The sequence below is a fragment of the Sus scrofa genome, chromosome 6 (assembly GCF_054392235.1).
Source record: "Sus scrofa isolate SSC_HxYL_T2T_F1_AM1 chromosome 6, Sscrofa_HxYL_maternal_Yorkshire_Landrace_v2.0, whole genome shotgun sequence".
Taxonomy (NCBI): Eukaryota; Metazoa; Chordata; class Mammalia; order Artiodactyla; family Suidae; genus Sus; species Sus scrofa.
The window spans coordinates 92,300,102-92,319,730 of NC_139388.1; the positions used below are offsets into that span (position 1 = coordinate 92,300,102).

A 19,629-nucleotide genomic window follows, 5' to 3' on the forward strand; every position below is an offset into this window, starting at 1 on the left:
TCCTATGGCTGTGGTGTATGCCAGCGGCTACAGTTCTGATTGGACCCCCCTATCCTGGGAAACTCCACATGCTGAGGGTGTGGCCCTCAAAAGCAAAAAAATAAAAAATAAAAATAGGTGTTAAAAAAAAGTCTCTAGATGGAGTTCCCATTGTGGTGCACCGGGTATTGGGTTGGGGATCCAGCAGCTGTGATGCAGGTCACAGTTGCGGCTTGGATTTGATCCCTGGCCCGGGAACTTCCATACGCCATGCGTGTGCCCTCCCCCCGGAAAAGGCTCCAGACATTGCCAAGTGTCCCTTTGGTAGCAAAACTGTGCAGAGTTGAGATCTACTACTCTAGATATAAATTAAAGAAGAATCTAAGAAGGTAAGTGTGTTGCACAGGTGAGTGAGGAAAAGAAGCTGAAGCCTAGAAGAAAGGACAAGAGTTTGGGATAGCTCTCAGGGCCTGAGGCAGAGAGAGTGGGTGCCCAACCAGGGCTTTTTTCAAGGATCATTATGGGTCTGGGTCAGAGAGACAATTGACCGGAGGGCAGAAGGCAGGCTTAGAGGTCAGACTTGGCTTCAGTTGGTCCCACAGGAGTAGGGGCTGCCTTTTAAGTCTGGCCCCTTCTGCCCTGGGATACAGCTGTTAAGCCCTAAAGTCTCTTGGAAGGAGCAATCCTGTCCTAACTTAGCCTTTCTCTAAGGCTCAATTGCCTGAAGCCCCAAATGATCAGAGTTCTATTACCTCGATTTCCCATCCAAACACCTTGAGATATTAACAAGCAGCAGATTTTCCATCTACCAGGAGAAACAAATAACTCTTGTTTTGCTGTGAAGAAGCAACTCTGATAAAAGCCCTGACCTGTCCAAATCCACCTCCCTGACAATTCAGCTCACAAAACTCAACCACTCAGTGAAAAAAAGATTTGGCTGTTTAAGTGCCAATGATATTAAGTGTTGGAGACTGTGGAAGTCATAAAGAGAAATTAACTGAAAACCAGAGATGCCATTATTCATTTGGGAGCAATCCATCTCTCCCAAATTGAGAATACAATTTGCACCCTCTAGGGATGTTTTACACTCAACTCTTCATTCCCTAGGCTAGGGCCTCTATTCTCTACAAATTCTAAGTGGTGCAGCTATTTCCTGCTAATGGCTTCTATCCAGGCTTTGAAGAAGGCACTTGGGAGGAGTGAAGAGGCTTAGGTTTGAGGAAAGCCCTTATATTCCCCAGGGCCTTGGCTCTTCCCAATCATTGCTTACTTCTCGAGGGGTTGGTAGCTTTTAAAAGTGCAGTGTCAAGATTCAAGCCTAGAAAGATGAGAATGGGTGGAGAGGACTGGACTAATTCTGAGGTATGTAGACCAGGTGTTTCTAAGAGATTACGGAATAACCTGTGATTGTGCTAGAGGTGTGAAAAGTGGCTTGCAAACCATCTTTGGCCAAGTCTCTTCTGGTTAAAGGCCTGACCATATATGTAATTATTGCTCAGGCCTGCAATGTGAGTCACCACTCCCTTTGAAGATCCCACTGTACTTAGTAAAGGTACTAAGCATTCCAGCAGTAAAGAAACCTGTTGCACTTTATTAACCCAATCTTTGCTGAACTTATTTAAGCATGGGATCTTTATGCCTCAATGTACCTAACACACCTGGGAAACAGTGTTCTGTAGAATACTTAAGGAAATTTCAACCTATCAGACAAATGACATGAAGTACAAGCTCCCCAGGATTTGGCTCCTACTTAATTTTGCAACTTTACTGTCTGCTGCTCTCCACAGCTAACCATGCTGAAGTTCTTTTTATTTTATTTGTTTTTGCTTTTTAGGGCCACACCTGTGGCTTATGGAGGTTCCCAGGCTAGGGATCCAATCGGAGTTACAGCTGCCGGCCTACACCATAGCTCATGGCAACGCTGGATCCTTAACCCACTGAGCAAGGTCAGGGATCGAACCTGCGTCCTCATGGATGCTAGTCAGATTTGTTAACCGCTGAGCCACGACAGGAACTCTCATGCTGAAGTTCTTTTGGTTCATGAAACACACCAAGCTTTCAAGTTTGTGCCTGCTGTTTCTTGGAATGCACTTTTTTTTTTTTTTTTTTTAAAATCCACTTGGCAAAGTCCTACTCAATCTCTAGGTCCCAATCTAAGTATAACTGCATAATCTGTGAAACTTTCTTAACTTCCAGGAACAATAAATTGCTGTTTCCAGTATACTTTAACTTTTCCCACTATATTAAATCATTTGACAGCTTTAACCACCCTGATGGTTCCTTCCTTAATGAGTTAAATCTTGAACATGTGCTCACTTAATCTTTTTTTATTTCTTAAGATAAATTGATGATTCGGTTTGTGAGCTAAAAGTATAAAACCAAACGTTCAGAACAGGCTGGGGGTGCGAAGACCTCAGTGTTGAGATAGGAGATTCAGAAAAGACACACTCAAGAGTTCCTGCTGTGGCTCAGCAGAAGCTAATTTGACTATTATCCATGAGGATGTGGGTTTAACCCCTAACCCTGCTCAGTGGGTTAAGGATCTGGCACTGCCATGAGCTGTGGTGTAGGTCACAGATGCAGCTCAAATCCCATGTTGCTGTGGCCGGCAGCTATAGGTCCGATTCGTCCACTACCTTGGGGATTTCCATATGCTGCAGGTGCGGCCCTAAAACAAGAAAAGAAAAGACACACTCAAGTTTCCAGTGCCAGATGGGATTCATTAGTGTGGGTCTGTGTGCTGGGCACAGTCACTCAGCAATCTGGAGAGAGTACCGTCTTAGGAGTAGAAGGCAGACACAGCATTTCCTTTTTTTTAACCCCCTCCAGCTGCCTCGAGGTATATGGAGCTCCCAGGCCAGCTGCAGTTGCGACCTATGCCACAGCTATAGCAATGCTGGATTCTTAACCCATTGTGCTGGGCTGTGGATCGAACCTGTGTTCCAGGGCTCCAGAGATGGCGCTGATCTACAGTGGGAGCTCCAGCTAACAGCATTTCTTAATGCCCATCAGTTTAAGAAAGACAGACAAATAAGCTGAATCATAAAAAAAGTCTTAGACAATGTCATGGTCCAGTCACACCAAAATTTTATCATATTCTTTTGAGTTTATACAGCATTCCAGCCAATGCTTTTGCTACCAGCTGAGACTGCCCCAAATCAGCCCACTTCAGGACACCTGAGGGTAGGGACTGCTGCTCAGAAAAACAATTTGGGCAGGAGGGAGAGTAGACACAGACTTTGTTCATCAAAGATCATGTGAAAATATATAAGAACCAGATTCTTTTTGACCTTATATATCACCTCTTGACTGCTATGCTTCTAGACAGGAGAAAAGTATTCTGTCATTTTCATAGAGTAAACCTAAAAATACAGAAAAGGGGAAAAAAAAGGCCAAAACATCCCACTAGCTTCTTGGAAGTTTAAATGGATTGCATCCTCTGGACTTGCTTAGATTTTCAGTGATCAAGCCTCAAAGAAAAAGACAGCAATAAATCCAATCCACATGGCTGTTGTAAAAAGGCATCTATTTCACTTTTAATACAAAATGAGTCAGAGAAACACAGAAAGAAAGTATCATACAAGTTACTGAATTAAAAAAACACACCCCGACAAATAAATTTCAGTCACATTCCTGTCTTTAGAATGGATTAGGAAACAGGAAACTACAAACCAACCAATGCCTGTCTCTTTGAAGAAATCTTATTTTAAAAAAAGGAAAAAAACCAAACAGTCCCTGAAATCTGGCAGGTGGTTTTAAGAGGCCACTGTAAGCTTGCCTTAATCATCCTGGTGAAATGGGACACATGTGGTTGCTGGACTATGGCCACCTCCTCCTGTTCCTTGCTAGTAATGATCTTCATCTGAAGGGAGGATGCTGGCTTGGGCATCATTTGATGCCACTCACACTGAGGTCTCAGGGTCAAGCAGCCTTGTAGAGTCTTCCATTCCATATCTTCACTGAATCTCCCCCATATACAGTCTCTTGTCACTGGATGCTGAGAGAACTGAGGCGAAATAAACAGATAACTGGAAACATTGAAGGCTAAAGGAGACTTGGTGCTCAAAAACTCCTATGTCAAGAGGCAATTATGGTACAAGAGAGCAATTGGATTTAGCTTAAATTCCCCTCCTCCTAAACATCATTCCCAGGAAACTACAGCCTGGCTTTTCAATCCAAGTCCTCTCAAAACCATGAAGGCGGACTGTGCTATGGGAAATACATTATCAGCATCTAAAGCCTGATGTCCCTTTTCGGTCAAACCTTAAGAAAAAGACCTTCTAAGTCACTCTAGAGGAGAAGAATCAATGTTTGTACCAGACATTTTGTAAATGTGCTTCTGCTTATTATACTTCGATCGGAAGAAAAGTTACACTTTCTCCTTAAATTCAAGGCCCTTTATTTAGTTTAGCTAGCCAATAAAATGCAAATTAAGTTGCAATTTATAACTGAAATTAAGAAACATCACTGAATCATAGACTGAAGCAAGCAAACACAAAAGAACTAGAAATAGACTAACCAAGCTCCCTTTGAGATTGAGAAGAAAATGGATCATTGCTCTTACCCCCACCGCTTGGAACAATGGTGAGACTGTCAACAATACCCATAAAGACTGTTTGCATGGAAATTCACATAGAACAGATGTCCGCCTCCGCCTCTGTACTCTTAGGGCCCCTTTACGGAGATTTCCCCAATTTCCCTTTTCCCTCAGGGCAAACTTACTGATTGGTTCGTCAGGGTGGAAAGCCACTTCATTGATGGAGCCAGCATGGCCGGGTAGTTTATACAAAATCCTCCTGCTTGTGGTATCCCACACATACACAAACCTGCAAGGTATCATGAAGAGCAAGGCTAAGGCCTCCCAGAGCTGAGGGTAGGGTAGAAGCATGGCTTTTTAGGGGAAATGGCAACAGCCATTTATTTATTCACTACATATTTACTGAACTCTACTCTGACCTCTAGAAATTAGTCATAGATTTTAAATAAAGCATGGATCCTGTCCTTGAGCAACTGAGTGGAGAAATAAAAACAGCTAAAAAACATAAGCATTACTGGTATCTTCAAACACAAAATCTTCTAAAATAGGAAAGATTATGGAGAAGAAAGGCACACACAAAGAAATCTTCTTTAAGGAGCACTCAACATAATTAGGGTGTAGTTAACCTCATATACAATCAGGACTGTCTTAAAGGTAACCCAACTCATGGTAGGTTGGGAACCTAGGTTGTGGGTCCACATGAACTTCTTAGTACTGTATTCAAATCAGAGAGCCCAGAGAAGGGGAAGGAAATTTCTGCTATATAAACATAACACAAAAATGCACTTGATCCAAATCTTACACTGAATTCACAGGCAGAAAGAATACTGAATCCTATCACGGGAAGAAGCCAACAGAAATCAGCTAGTCTAAACTCATTTTTCTTTTCTTTTTAGGGCTGCACTTGTGGCACATGGAAGTTCCCAGACTAGGGGTTGAATTGGAGCTACAGCTGCCGGCCTATGCCACAGCCACAGCAACACCAGATTCCCGACCCACTGAGTGAGGCCAGGGATCAAACCTGCATTCTTATGGGTACTAGGTGGATTCACTTCTGCTGTGCCACAATGGGAACTCCTAAACTCATTTTGCAGATAAGAAAAACAGTGACTCTTCCAAGGTTATACAGTTCATCAGCTGGCTCAGTGGCAGAACTATAATTAGAACTTTTTCTTTTTTCTTTTTTTAGGGCCACACCCATGGCATATGGAGGTTTCCAGGCTAGGGGTCCAACTGGGGCTACAGCTGCTGGCCTACACCACAGCCATAGAAAACATCAGATCTGAGCCTCGCCTGTGACCTACACCACAGCCCATGGCAACGTTGGATCCTTAACCCACTGATGGAGGCCAGGGATCGAACCTGAAACCTCATGATTCCTAGTCGGATTTGTTTTCTGCACTATGATGGAACTCCTTCGTATAGACTTTTTGGCTCAGATGCTCCTATTTTCCCTCCTACTATCTTCTTTCCTGACACGCACAAGTAACTATCCTCATTAATTCAGCTAAGGTGATGTAGTATAGTGGAAAGGTGTATAAGTTCCAGACTCAGAATGACCTGGGTTTTGCACTGAAAGTCTCAATGCAACTATTTAATAGCCAAGTAATCTTAGACATTTAACTTCTCTGAGCTTCTCTTTGCTTAATGAAATGATGGAGTGATGAAGAGACAATATTGATTTCACAGCTTGGTTGAGAGATATAATGAAATGATGTATACAAAGTGCGTGGCTCACAGAATTAATAGCAGCTACTATTATGATGATTAAATACATTTGTCATCAAAAGAGAATCACATGACGTTTAAAAGGCTGAATAAATCGCTCACGGCAGACAGACGGATCGGTCGTCTCACAGTCCTTGATAGAAACTGTTGAAGGGTTTCAAGTCTGAACATGAGGAGGTAGGTGAATTGCAGGTGGGGAAGGGAAATTTGCCAAATCCAGGTCAAGCTGAAAAAGCAGTTTTCTGAGGAGGAAGGATACATTTTCCAGGCACACAAAAGCCAGCACAATACCAGATCTCCAAGGGTTTACTTCAAGGCCTCACTCTCCATGGCTGCCAATTAGACGCTAAATTTAGAGGGGTTCCTTTTCCTCTCCTTACTCTGGCATGGCAACATTTGACAGGAACCAGACTCCTTATGTAACAGAGCTGCTTGTTGACTTGAAGCTAATTGGTGAGGTGGCCTGTGAAATGTGGCCAACCCTCAGCAGGTGGACACATAGGCTTTCCCCAGACCAGACCCATTGTTCCACGAGTAAGGTTTAAAGGAACAGGGGGGAGGATAAGAGGGAAGAGAGGACATTGCAAGTTAGAAAGGGCTAATATCAGAAACAAACTGCTCAGAAGAAAATCTAGACAGGTTATCACTTGGAAGCTAAATCACCTAGGAAAGATACAACATTTCTGCTGAAAATGATGTAAAAATACTTAGAATGGTTCTGTCACAATAAAAGACACCTCAGGCTGTGGGCCTGTTTTTTGTTTTTGTTTTTTTTAAGGTTGTCTTTAGAAACCTGGCAACTAAAAAAATTCTTTAGATTTTCAGTAGCAGTTCTCTAAACCACTAGGACTCAAATCAGCATTGTGGCACTGTTTTACCTGGGACTCTTACCCTCACCCCCAGAAAATACTCAAAAACTTGTACATTTTCCCTGATATTATACATGCTAGGGGAAAAAAAAAAAAAGGACTCTGGAATCTTCAGGTATATTCAGATTGTTCACAATTCAGAAGCAAAGTGAGGCTTCTTTATGGTCATGCCAGAGCTCCAACCAAATTGGAGAAAACTGCAACATGCTGAAAGCCCAAGCTAGCCTAGAAAAGACTTCATGCTTATATGATGGTGTCTGTTTTAGTTGGGCAGCAGAAAATCTCTAAAGGGTGAGAGAAATGGGGTTAAGCCAAAAAGGGTTAAGATATTTCCCAGTGGGAGCTAAACCCAGAGGGCCATCAGAGGGTCTCACCATTCTTTTTTTTTTTTTTTTTTTTCAGGGGTGGGGGGTGCACCTGCGACATATAGTTCCCAGGCTAGGCAAATTGACAGTTTCCAGCCTACACCACAGCAACACAGGATCTGAGCCTTGCCTGCAACTAACACCACAGCTCATGGCAATGGTAGATCCTTAACCCACTGAGCGAGGCCAGGGATTGAACCTGCGTCCTCATGAATACCAGTCAGGTTAGTAACCTGCCAAGCCACAATGGGAACTCCCAGCCTCACCATTCTTTGCCATCCCACATTTGTGGCCCAACAACCTGGGCAACTGGACATTTCTGTCGACTTCTGACTCCCTTCCAATTATAGATCACCATAGATGTACCAAATACAACAGCAGCTGATTGAAGAATTCTCTGCCTTCTCTTTTCCACTCATCATCTAATGATGAATGAGAAATTAAATTGATAGTTAAAGCTTCATAGCTCTTAATTCAGCTCAGGGTTGGAAGATAACTAGCCCACATGTTGCCACATCTCTCACCTAGCAATCTTGACACTTCTCCCACTGAACCCAGACCCAGCTCTGAATCATCCTCAACTGAGGGAGACATTACCAACAGCTCAGCTGACATGCAGGCAAAATTTGACTTCCATTCTTGAGCTAGGAATTCATTCATGTATTATTCACTAACTGCTTGGAATAGGTCAAGCACTGCCCTGAGTTCAGAGATGACTAAGACTCATTCCTTGACCTCCAGGAGCAAATAATTTAGCGGGAGTGCCCCACTTTGTCTTACTGTAAGATGCAATAAATGCTAATAAAGGTTAGATGTATATAGTGTGACTACAGCCCAGAGCAAAGAGTGATCAGTTATGCCCAAGAGCTGAGGAAGAAAGAGGACCAGGAAAATTTATAGATATAACATAGGTGATTACTAGAGAGATATAACTACTAGAGAGAACAGGAGTTTGGATAACAGAAGAGGGAATATGAGAGAAGCCTGGAGGCAGAAGGGATGTGAGAGTAGGAAACGTTCCATGTGAGTGAAGCATTGTGGTGACAGTGGTGGGGGTGGGTGTGTACATGGACCTGAATGAAATGAAGCATGGCAGAACCTGATGAGGGAAACTGGAGCCAGAATAGGAGTCTGAATTTTGTTTTGATGGCAAAGGGAATCCAACAACCCAAAGAAACTGTTACCCTCCAGGTCTAAAATGTATCTGAAGAGGAGAGAAATGATTTGTTTGTCCATATGATCTTTAAACCCTGTGCACGTGGCTTCATCTCTGAGTATAGCTGTAATTCTATGTCTGCTCTAGATCAGTTTCATGTATTAAACATGAGAAGACACCTGCATTAGCTTTACCATCCTTTATCTCACACCCAGTAATCCTTACCTGTCAGCTGACCCAGCTGCTATCTTGCTTCCATCAGGTGACCAAGAACATCTCAGAAGATTCTATAATGATGAATAGACAGGAATCCAATGAATACAATTATGCACCAAACCCCTCTTTATTAGACTGTAGCATTAAGAGACTTTAAATTTCTTAAGCAGAGTTTCAATTGTTCTCCCCAGAATATAATCAACAATTGCCTTATATTCTATGGCCCAAGAGAGCATACTTCCATATATTTCAAGCCATATAAAAACCAACCACAGAAAATGCTTAATTTACAGTAATAAGAGTGGAACTGGCAACAAAATTTTGTTCTACCTACAAATGGAAGCTCTCTTTGCTCCTTTACCTTGATTCTCATTAAATATTTTTTATCTTGAAGGAAAACAAAAATAAAACCAAATCTAACAAAAAATAAATTTTGATTTATAAAGGGAAACAATCTCAATGGAAACAAAAGAAAAATATTAGTATATATTAACAAACTATCGGAGGAAAAGCTGCTTTCAAGAGCTGACCTGGGGAGTTCCTGTCGTGGCGCAGTGGTTAACGAATCTGACTAGGAACCATGAGGTTGCGGGTACTATCCCTGCCCTGGCTCAGTGGGTTAACGATCCGTGTTGCTGCGAGCTGTGGTGTAGGTCGCAGACGCGGCTCGGATCCCGAGTTGCTGTGGCTCTGGCATAGGCTGGTGGTTACAGCTCCGACTGGACCCCTAGCCTGGGAACCTCCCATATGCCAAGGGAGCGGCCCAAGAAATGGCAAAAAGACAAAAAAACAAAGAAAAAAGAGCTGACCTGGGGTTTGAGAATTCAGAAAAAATGTCTGCCTCTCAAAATTTGGCTGGTGGTACTTAGTGAGGGAAGGGATGTATTCTCTGGGCTCTAATAGCTGGTCACTGGGAGGGTGAGGGAGGCCATCTGGGTGATAGGCATGAGAGTCTGGGTGCCCTATGGAACAGAGACCTACGAGAGTCAAAGTTCCCAAGGAATTAAAAAAATAGGAGTATCTTGTTGAAGTCAGAAGTCCTAAATTTGAGAGGGGCCCAATCCCTATCTCTCTATGTGATTACTTTCTTCCTTATGCTTTTATTAGTTTTTTTTCAAATAAGACTACACATCTTTTTAATTTTTTAGGCGATGCCCATGGCATGTGGAAGTTCCCTGGCCATGGACTGAATCTGAGTCAGGGTAATGACCCGAGCCACAGCAGTGACAAAGCCGCATCCTTAACTCCCTATACAACCAGGGAACTCCCATTTCTATTAGTTTTATTTTTGGCAAGAGAAGTTTTGATGGACAACAGTGCTTCTGGAATGTAGTCCCTTCTCAGTAGAGCTACTGCCCTCTATCTTAGCACCGTTTAAAAAAAAAAATTATAGGGAGTTCCCGTTGTGGCGCAGTGGTTAACGAATCCGACTAGGAACCATGAGGTTGCGGGTTCGGTCCCTGCCCTTGCTCAGTGGGTTAAGGATTCGGCATCACCGTGAGCTGTGGTGTAGGTTGCAGACGCGGCTCGGATCCTGTGTTGCTGTGGCTCCGGTGTAGGCCGGTGGCTACAGCTCCAATTCAACCCCTGGCCTGGGAACCTCCATATGCCGCAGGAGCGGCCCAAGAAATAGCAACAACAACAACAACAACAACAAAAAGACAAAAAAAAAAAAAAAAAAAAAAAAAGACAAAAAAAAAAATTATAGTTGATTTACAATGTTAATTTCTGCTCTATAGCAAAATGGTTCAGTTATACACACACATACACACACACATATATATATTCTTTCCCATTATGATTTATCTCAGGACACTGAATAAAATTCCCTGTATCATACAGTAGGACCTTGTTATTGATCCCTTTTATATGTAATAGTCTGCACCCACTAACCCCAAACTCCCAGTTAATCCGTCCATCCCACCCCCTCTTTATTTTGAATTTTAGGGCCACACTTGAGACATACAGCTTCCCAGGCTAGGGGTCGAATCAGAGCTACAGCTGCTGGCCTGAGTCGTGTCTGAGACCTACACCACAGCTCATGGCAATGCTGGATCCTTAACCCCTCGAGTGAGGCCAGGAATTGAACCCGTGTCCTCATGGATACTAGTTGGGTTCGTTACCAGTGAGCCATGAGGGGAACTCCCCCCAGCCATTTAAGAAAAAAACTGAGATATAATCGACAAATAAGACTGTATTAGTTTTAGGTGTATAGCATTATGATCTGATGTATGTAAATACAGTACCCTAGCACTGTCTTAAGTGTTTCTTGAATCAAATGGACAGTAAAACTCCCCTGCCATGCAGAACTTACCTTTTCAAAGTTGTGCACATTTCCTTGAAATATCTTCACACACCTCTCTTTGGGAGCGAATGGCCGGACATCCCAGACCCGCACTGCAAATTCAAACAAAGCAAAACAGCTATTAGCCAGGGGCCTCCTGAGAACCTAGCTGAAATCAGTATCACATCAATGGCAGATGCTGTTTCCTGGATAGAGAAGGACCAGCACGGAACACTGCTACCTGATCAGGCCTTTTCTTTTTCATCTTTTTTTTTCGGGCCACACCCTCGGCATATGGAAGTTACTAGGCTAGGAGTCAAATCACACAGCTACAGCCATGCCAGATCTGAGCCATGTCAGCTACCTACACTGCAGCTGGTGGCAACGCCAGATACTAACCTACTGAGTGACTCCAGGGATTGAACCTGCATTCTCACGGATACTGGTTGAGTTCTTAACCCAATGAGCCACAATGGGAACTCCTTCTTTCCTCTTTCTAATGGGAATGAAATGTATCCAAGTTCGATCAACAGGGCACAGAGGAAAACTGAGAATGTAGGAAGGGAAAATGTTGAACATTGCCGAGGATTTGGAACAGCAAGTAGTTGGGTATGATACTGATTTCAACAAAATACTGTGCAAGTGATGCCTCTGCCAACCCCAAGAGTCACACATAGCAAAGTTTCTTTCTTTCTTTCTTTTTTTTTTTGCCATACTTTTGAATTGTGGAAGTTCTGGGGTCAGGGACTGAACCTCGCTACAGAAGTGACTTGAGCCATAGCAATGACAACACCCATCCTTAACCTGCTGATCCACAAGGGAATGCCCTGCAAAGTTTCTATATGACAAACTAAACACCACTGACTGTGACAATCAATCTATAAAAAACAAACTCAGGACTAACCTTTTCTAATTTGAACCATAGGAGCAATTGACAGTTTAATTGTAAGGTTAAAAAAATATATAAATTTATATATATACATATATAAAATACCTTACCAAGAATTAGAAAAAGTAAACTTTGATTTCAATTCTAGCTCTGCTATAATTGGGGGAGTATCAGGGAAATAGTGAGGTTCTCTGTGTTCTGGTCTCCTTTGTAAAATGAGAGACTTACTCTTTTTTTTTTAAAAAAATAACAGTACTTTAAGGACCAAATAAAATGATATATATGAAAGGGCTCTAAAAGATTGGCAGCAATGAACTAAAAATAAAGAATTTAGGAGTTCCCGTCGTGGCGCAGTGGTTAACGAATCCGACTAGGAATCATGAGGTTGCGGGTTCGGTCCCTGCCCTTGCTCAGTGGGTTAACGATCCGGCGTTGCCGTGAGCTGTGGTGTAGGTTGCAGACGCGGCTCGGATCCCGCGTTGCTGTGGCTCTGGCGTAGGCCGGTGGCTACAGCTCCGATTCGACCCCTAGCCTGGGAACCTCCATATGCCGCGGGAGCGGCCCAAGAAATAGCAACAACAACAACAACAACAACAACAACAACAACAACAACAACAACAAAAAGACAAAAGACAAAAAAAAAAAAAAAAAAAGAATTTACAATTTTATTATATAGCTATAGCAAGAAATTCTTATTTTTACTTCAATAAACTTTTAGGGAATCTCATCCTTCTTCACTATAAACAATGCTAGAATTAGATAATCTATTAAAATAGGATATAAACACCCACAGTACACAGTGGCTACAGTTGTTCACTAAAGCTAACCTACAGTGGCATTTAAGTGATATCATTTTATTTGAGTGTGGGAAAAAAACAACAATCCTTGAAGTTAGACATAAAAAGGTGAAGCTATTCATGGAAGTTTGCTTTTGAGCTGAGAGTATAGTCAGAAGGTAAGGATGTTCTCATCTAACAAGTATTAACTGAACACCACTGAGGAGGTGTTATTTTCATTACAAAACACCAGTGAAAACATTTTACTTCCTGGAGTTCCTGCTGTGGCTCAGCAGAAATGAATTCGACTAGGATTCATCAAGATGAGGGTTCAATCCCTGGCCTTACTCATAAAGATGAGGGTTCAATCCCTGGCCTTACTCATAAAGATGAGGGTTCAATCCCTGGCCTTACTCAGTGGGTCAGGGAATCCCACGTTGCTGTGGATGTGGTGTGGGCTGGCAGCTGCAGCTCTGATACAACTCCTAGCCTGGGAACTTCCACATACTACAGGTGCAGCCCTAAAAAGAAAAAAGAAAAAAGGAGAAAAAAAAAAGAAAACATTTTAGTTCCTAACAAGTCTATGAACTTATATACCAAAGGGGCATTTCAAAACTCCCAAAATTAAGAATCTGACAAATCATCTTTCTCTTTTACTATAGTAAACACATCCAACAACTCAAAAACAAGCAATGAAAAGACAAAAGTGTATTTATGTAAATCCAGTATATTGAGCAGTTTTTTTTAACCTTTTTTTTTTTTTTTTTGGCCTTGTCCAGGCATGTGCAAGTTCCCGGGCCAGGGATCAACGTGTATCACAGCAGTGACCAACCAGGGCCTCGGCAGTGACAATGCCAGATCTTAACCTGCTGTGCCACAAGCGAACTCCCCAGAATATTGAAATGTTTTAATGAGGATCTCCTGTCACATTAATACTTTGGAGTGAGGAGGGAAGACAGACTGGCAGGAGAGTGCAACTGAGATAGCAATAGGTCTACTGATCATCTGAGCTTGGTACTCTCTGAAATTTACAGCATACCCAAGCTGAAAGGGGCTTTAAAAGTAAAGTCCAGTCCTCTTATGTTATCAATGTAGAGACTGATGCCCAGAGAAAAGAAATGCTATGTGCAATACTACTCGGGGATTAGATGGCAGATTTGGGAATAGAATCCTGGCTTCTCACCCATCTCTTCTAAAGCTTTTACTATTATAGCCTGTTTTCCTAATCGCACTGGTGGACACTTGGAAGCCATCCTTGACTCTTTCCTTGGACCCTCTTTCATCCTAGTACACATTTCTAGCACCTAATGCCCATTTTCTTTAGGGTCCACAGTAACTGGGCACTGGGAGACCTTTTCTTTCCAAAGTTACCTGTATTGTCCATTGCATTGGATAAGAGATATGAGCCTTCAGAACTTAAACTCAGGCCTGTCACGGAATCTGCATGGCCCCTCATTGTGTAGGTCAGCTTGTTTTGGCGCAGGTCCCAGACCTACAAAATAAAACAAGGTGGCACTCTCAGAAATCAAATTGTGAACAGCAAAGAAATAGAGTTACTAAAGAGTCAACTGCCTGGGAAAATTGGTATCCCTTCTTGATCTGCCTTTGGACCAAGTATTACTTTACCATAAAATATAGGATTTCTATCAATGAAGAAAAAGCTTTAGTGTTTCTTAAAAAAATAAAGAGTCCAAGTTACAATGTTTGACTAGAAAAATATAAACTAATGAATGTCAAATATTATAGTAAAGTTTAACAAAAAATAACAAAATTTAAAGAGTTTATTTTCGTTTCTTTTTTTTCTTTTTTCTTTTTTCTTTTTGTCTTTTAGGGCCACACCAGCAGCATATGGAGGTTCCCAGGCTAGGGGTCGAATTGGAGCTGTAGCTGCTGGCCTACACCACAGCCACAGCAACGCTAGATCTGAGCTGTGTCTGCAATCTACACCACAGCTCATGGCAACGCCAGATCCTTAACCCACTGAGCCAGGCCAGGGATGGAACCTTCGTCCTCACGGACGTTAGTTGGGTTTGTTAACAGAACTCCTAAAGAGGTTATTTTCAATTTATAACAAAATGTATTAGGAATTAAAAAACTAAGTATCATTTACATATTTTTTTTTTGGCTTTGCACATGGCATGCAGAAACTCCCAGGCTAGGGATCTAAACTGTGCCACAGCAGTGACACCACCGGATCCTTAACCACTAGGCCACCAGGGAACTACATAAGCACATTTAATTAAACTATGATTCTTAGCAAATAGAAACAGACTATTGGAACTATATAAAAACAAGTAAACAGGTCATTTGAAAAAGGCATTATGATTTCATAAAAAATGTATATAACAAGGTAATATGCAAAAATAGAGGCTTAAACATTTTCATTTAATGTCATAATATGTATATACACACCTACTACACAGAAGCACATTTACTAAAAAGAAAACAAATTTTAGGTTCATTGTTGCCTGGGTAGGAAAGGTAAGAGAAACAATTCAAATGAAAATAAACTAAAGTCAAACACGACAAATAAATGGTTTATTAAGTTATGGCTCATAAACACACTGCAACACTATGAGCTCTCATGCCAGAGGATCAAGGAACAGAGTGGGAAGACTGAGGATGCAGGGCAAGACCGAACCAGTCACCACAACTTAAGAGTTATGTGTTGCTGGGCCACTAACCCTCTTTGGGCTTGTTTCCGATCTGTGAGATGGGGCTAACATTTACTTTTCATGGCTGTTGTGAAGATTACAAATAGAATGCTTAGCACATGGCTGGTATATAGCAGGACCTTAATAACTGATAGCTATTACTAAGAAACTCCTAAAAATACTTTGATGATCAGATGTAAAAATGTTTACTAGATATTATTAAGCAAATAAGAAAAACATAAAAGTATCTATATTTACATACACTGAATCTATGTAGAAAATATATTAAAGGCAATAGAAATGGTCTGGAACCTCACATGGAAAAAGAACAGCAATTTTGTTAAGGCCATTGTTACACAAGATTTCATCCAAATTTGATTTAACATTGCCACGTAGTTTTTCTAAATGAAAAAAAATTTTTGCTATCCCTTTAAGCAAGGCCTTTTCCTCATCTAGAAATGAGTTCGGTGTTGTATGTCAAAGCAATACATAAGGCAGACAACTCCACTTTCCCCATCAATAACTCATTCATGTGTGGAACCCAACACACTTTATATACAATCCTTTTTGTGTCAGGATGTTTGCTGCCTCAATAATCAAGAAAGCCTGAAATGGCTGACATTTTGTTCAAGCCATTGTTCTTCCTCTCCAGAGAAGACATTGTTGAAATCTTCAGCTTTTTAGGAGAGAATTCACTATCTCTTATAGCACCTAGGTGCTATTTCCAGACTTTCCTCTTTGGAGCCTGCACAAATTGTTTTGCAGAGCCAAAATGTATTTGGGATTTGTCAAAGAAAGAGTCAGTAGGGCACTAATTTAAGCAAAATACTTTGCAAATGTCCTAAAGAGCTGTTCAGTAATGTTTGGGCATCTGATTAGTGGCAGGCACCACTGGAGAGAAAAAGAGATGCTGTCTCTGTTCTCAAGGAGCTTTCAGTCTAGCAGGGAGTAAACCAATGATGAGGCCTGTACAAGATGCAACAGCAAAAAGGGTAGAGGGATTAATGCTCCTGTGGTACACAGACGGTAATGAGAAAGGGAAGGTTTCACACAGAATAAAGCACATTGGCAGAGAAGAAGAAAGAAGTAATTTTTATTTGGACAAGGTAGAAGCATATTCCCAGGCAAAGATACTGTATGAAAACAAAGAGGCATGAAAAAATTGCTGGGTTGCAGGGAACTAGGCAGAGAGAGGCAGCAGATAATGTTAAGTGGTAGGCAGGCAGAGAGGCCAGCCATGAAAGGCTGTGAATGAACGGCTTAGACTTCATCTCCCTCTCTGGGGACCACAGAAGGGTTCAGAGTGGCGGAATGAGTTGGTCGGATCCTAAACTTTCTCTATCTCTCTTTTCTAAGTCACACCTGCGGCATGCATAAGTTCCCGAGCCAGGGTTAAAGCCCTTACCAGAGCAGCGATCTAAGCCACAGCAGTGACAAGGCTGGATCCTTAACCCACATAGGAACTTCAAAAATGGAAACAACTTAAACTTTCTTTTTTTTTGAGTTGGTCAGATTCTAGAAAGTTACTTTTGGCCCAGATAACTGGAAAGGATGAGAGGAGTAGTGGGAAAATCAATGAGAATCAATTCTATCCCTTTACCTGCTACATTAAAAAAAAAAAAAAAATCATCAACTAAACTTCCATTCTGACTAGAGCTCAGGATTGTAAGAAATGACAAAGATTTGGCAGCCAAACCTTTAAGCCATCCAACAGAAGCACGTTTTCTTCTTTTATTCATTTTCCTTACTCCTATGCCCGAGAAGAAAATCCCAAGAGGCTGGCAGGAACAGAGTATTTGCTCACAAACATATACAGAAGCTACTCACATCAGATTTTAAAAAGGGCTTCCATTACTTATTTGCTACCCCCTTTTCAGAGTAGGCAGTGCTACCTCAGAGACTGAGAAGCAAAACAAAAAACAGGCTTTTCAGGAGTACTTCCTAATGTAGTAAGGCAGTGTAGGGATTTGTCAAGCAAGTGCTCAAGCCTGGTATGCCCCCGACTGCTTAAAAAGTACATGTTAACTGACCACAGGCAATATGATAGAGCAGTAAGATTACTGGCCCTCTGGAGATGGAGTCCTGGCTCTACCACAGACTGAGTGAATGACTATTATGATCTTGGCCAAATCACTTAACATCTTAGGGCTTTGCTTTAGTCATCAGTAAAATAAGAGGGATGAAGAGATGTCTAAGGCCCCAGTCAGGTTTGACCTATTCAGAATTCTGAATCTATTTCTGATAGAAAAGGAATCTCTCTTTTGCATTTTAAAAGAAACTTATGAGGGCCTGAGGACAATTAATGGTCTTTCTGGGTCCAAGGGCAGTAACTCACCCCGAAACATGTCAGAATAGGGTGTTGTTAAATAGGGAGAAGACTGAAGACTCTTTCCAGTATGCTGCTTAGTTACACAGGAGCAAAATGAACTCAAAAAACTATAGCAACCTGATTTCAAATACTGACTTTAGGGAGTTCCAATTGTGGCTCAGCAGGTTAAGAATCCATGAAGATTCAGGTTCAATCCTTGGTCTTGCTCAGGGGGTTAAAAGATTTGGCGCTGCTGCAAGCTGTGGTATAGGACGAAGACTTGGCTTGGACCTAGTGTTGCTGTGGCTGTGGTGTAGCCCAGCAGCTGTAGCTCCTATTTAACCCCTAGCCCGGGAACTTCCATATGCCGAAGGTGCTGCCCTGAAAAAAAAAAAAAGAACAAATACTGTCTTTAGGAGTTCCCACGGTGGCGCAATGGTAACGAACCCAACTAGTATCTATGAGGATGCCAGTTCAATCCCTGGCCTTGCTCCAGAGGGTTAAGGATCTGGCATTGCCTTGAGCTGTGGTGTAGGTTGCAGACGAGGCTCAGCTCCTTTGTTGCTGTGGCTACGATGTAGACTGGCAGCTTCAGCTCTGATTCAACTCCTAGCCTGGGAACTTCTATCTGCTGTGGGTGTGGCCCTAAAAAGACAAAACAAAACAAAAAAAGCCCATCTTTATTAATTGCTATCACCAAAAAATAATCAAGCAACCTGTATGCAAAATGTGAAACATCCATATATATATATATATATATATATATATATTTTTTTTTTTTTTTTCCTTTCTTTCTTTTAGGGCCATACTCATGACATATGGAAGTTCCTGAGCTAGGAGTCAAACTGGAGCTGCAGCTGCCAGCCTATGCCACAGCAACATGGGAACCAAACTGTATCTGTGACCTACACCACAGCTCATAGTAATGCCAGATCCTTAACCCACTGAGCGAGGCCAGGGATCAAACCTGCATCCTCATGGATACTAGTCAGGTTCTTAACCTGCTGAGCCACAGTGCGAATTCCTGGTTTGTGTTTGTTTTTTTTTTTTTAATTTATTTAGGCTGTGCCTGTGGCATGCAGAAGTTCCCAGGTAAGAAATCAAAACTGTATCACAACAGCAACCCAAGCCATAGTAGTGACAATGCTGGATCCTTAACCCACTGAGCCATCAGGGAATTCCCATCCTTATATTTGTTAATGAATACATTAATTTTCATATAGAAATCTATTCTAAGGAAGTAACTAAACACGTAATAAATTTCACACACAAATACATCCAAAGCAGCATAACTTGTGATAGCGATACAAATGAAACAGGCTAAACCAAGTTAAGACTGCCACTTACTAAATTATTGAATATTCTAATACTTAAAGTAAAATGATGACAACGTCAGTTGACATACATTGGATACTTCCTATGTAACTGCCATATTGCTAAGATTATTATATTTTTATCTCATTTATTCCATGTAACAATTGTATGAGGTAGGCTGATTATTCCTTTTTAGAAATAAGAACTGGAAATTCAGAAACGTTATAAGTTTCTTTCCTTTTTTTTTTAAATATAACTTTCTTAAGATCACATAGCTAGCAATTAAGGGGCAGAATCAGAAAAATGATCCTAAGTTCTGGGGATATTATGTACAACAAGGTTCCTATATCACTAATACTTCATTTTACTGAATGTTTAAAAGTTGCTAAGAAAATAGATCTTAAAAGTTCTCATCACAAGGAAAAAAAACTGTAACAATGAGAGGTGATGGATGTTAACTAGACTTCTTACAATAATCATTTTGCAATATATACATATATCAAATTATTATGACACATACCTAAAACTAATACAATGTTATATGTCAATTATAT

General features: G+C 41.4%; 1 protein-coding gene across 1 annotated transcript in view; it reads right to left on the minus strand.

The window, feature by feature from the left end:
• Positions 1-3,049: 3,049 nt before the first annotated feature.
• Positions 3,050-19,629, minus strand: part of SNRNP40 (small nuclear ribonucleoprotein U5 subunit 40) — a 40,655-nt gene continuing 24,075 nt past the window's right edge. The window contains exons 6-10 of the mRNA XM_003356266.5: positions 14,171-14,291; positions 11,165-11,247; positions 8,860-8,921; positions 4,702-4,805; positions 3,050-3,985 (exon numbers count right to left, since the gene is read on the minus strand). Of these exons, the coding sequence (XP_003356314.1) occupies positions 3,936-3,985; positions 4,702-4,805; positions 8,860-8,921; positions 11,165-11,247; positions 14,171-14,291 (420 nt within the window). The 3' untranslated portion in view covers positions 3,050-3,935. The remainder of the gene's footprint in view (positions 3,986-4,701; positions 4,806-8,859; positions 8,922-11,164; positions 11,248-14,170; positions 14,292-19,629) is intronic.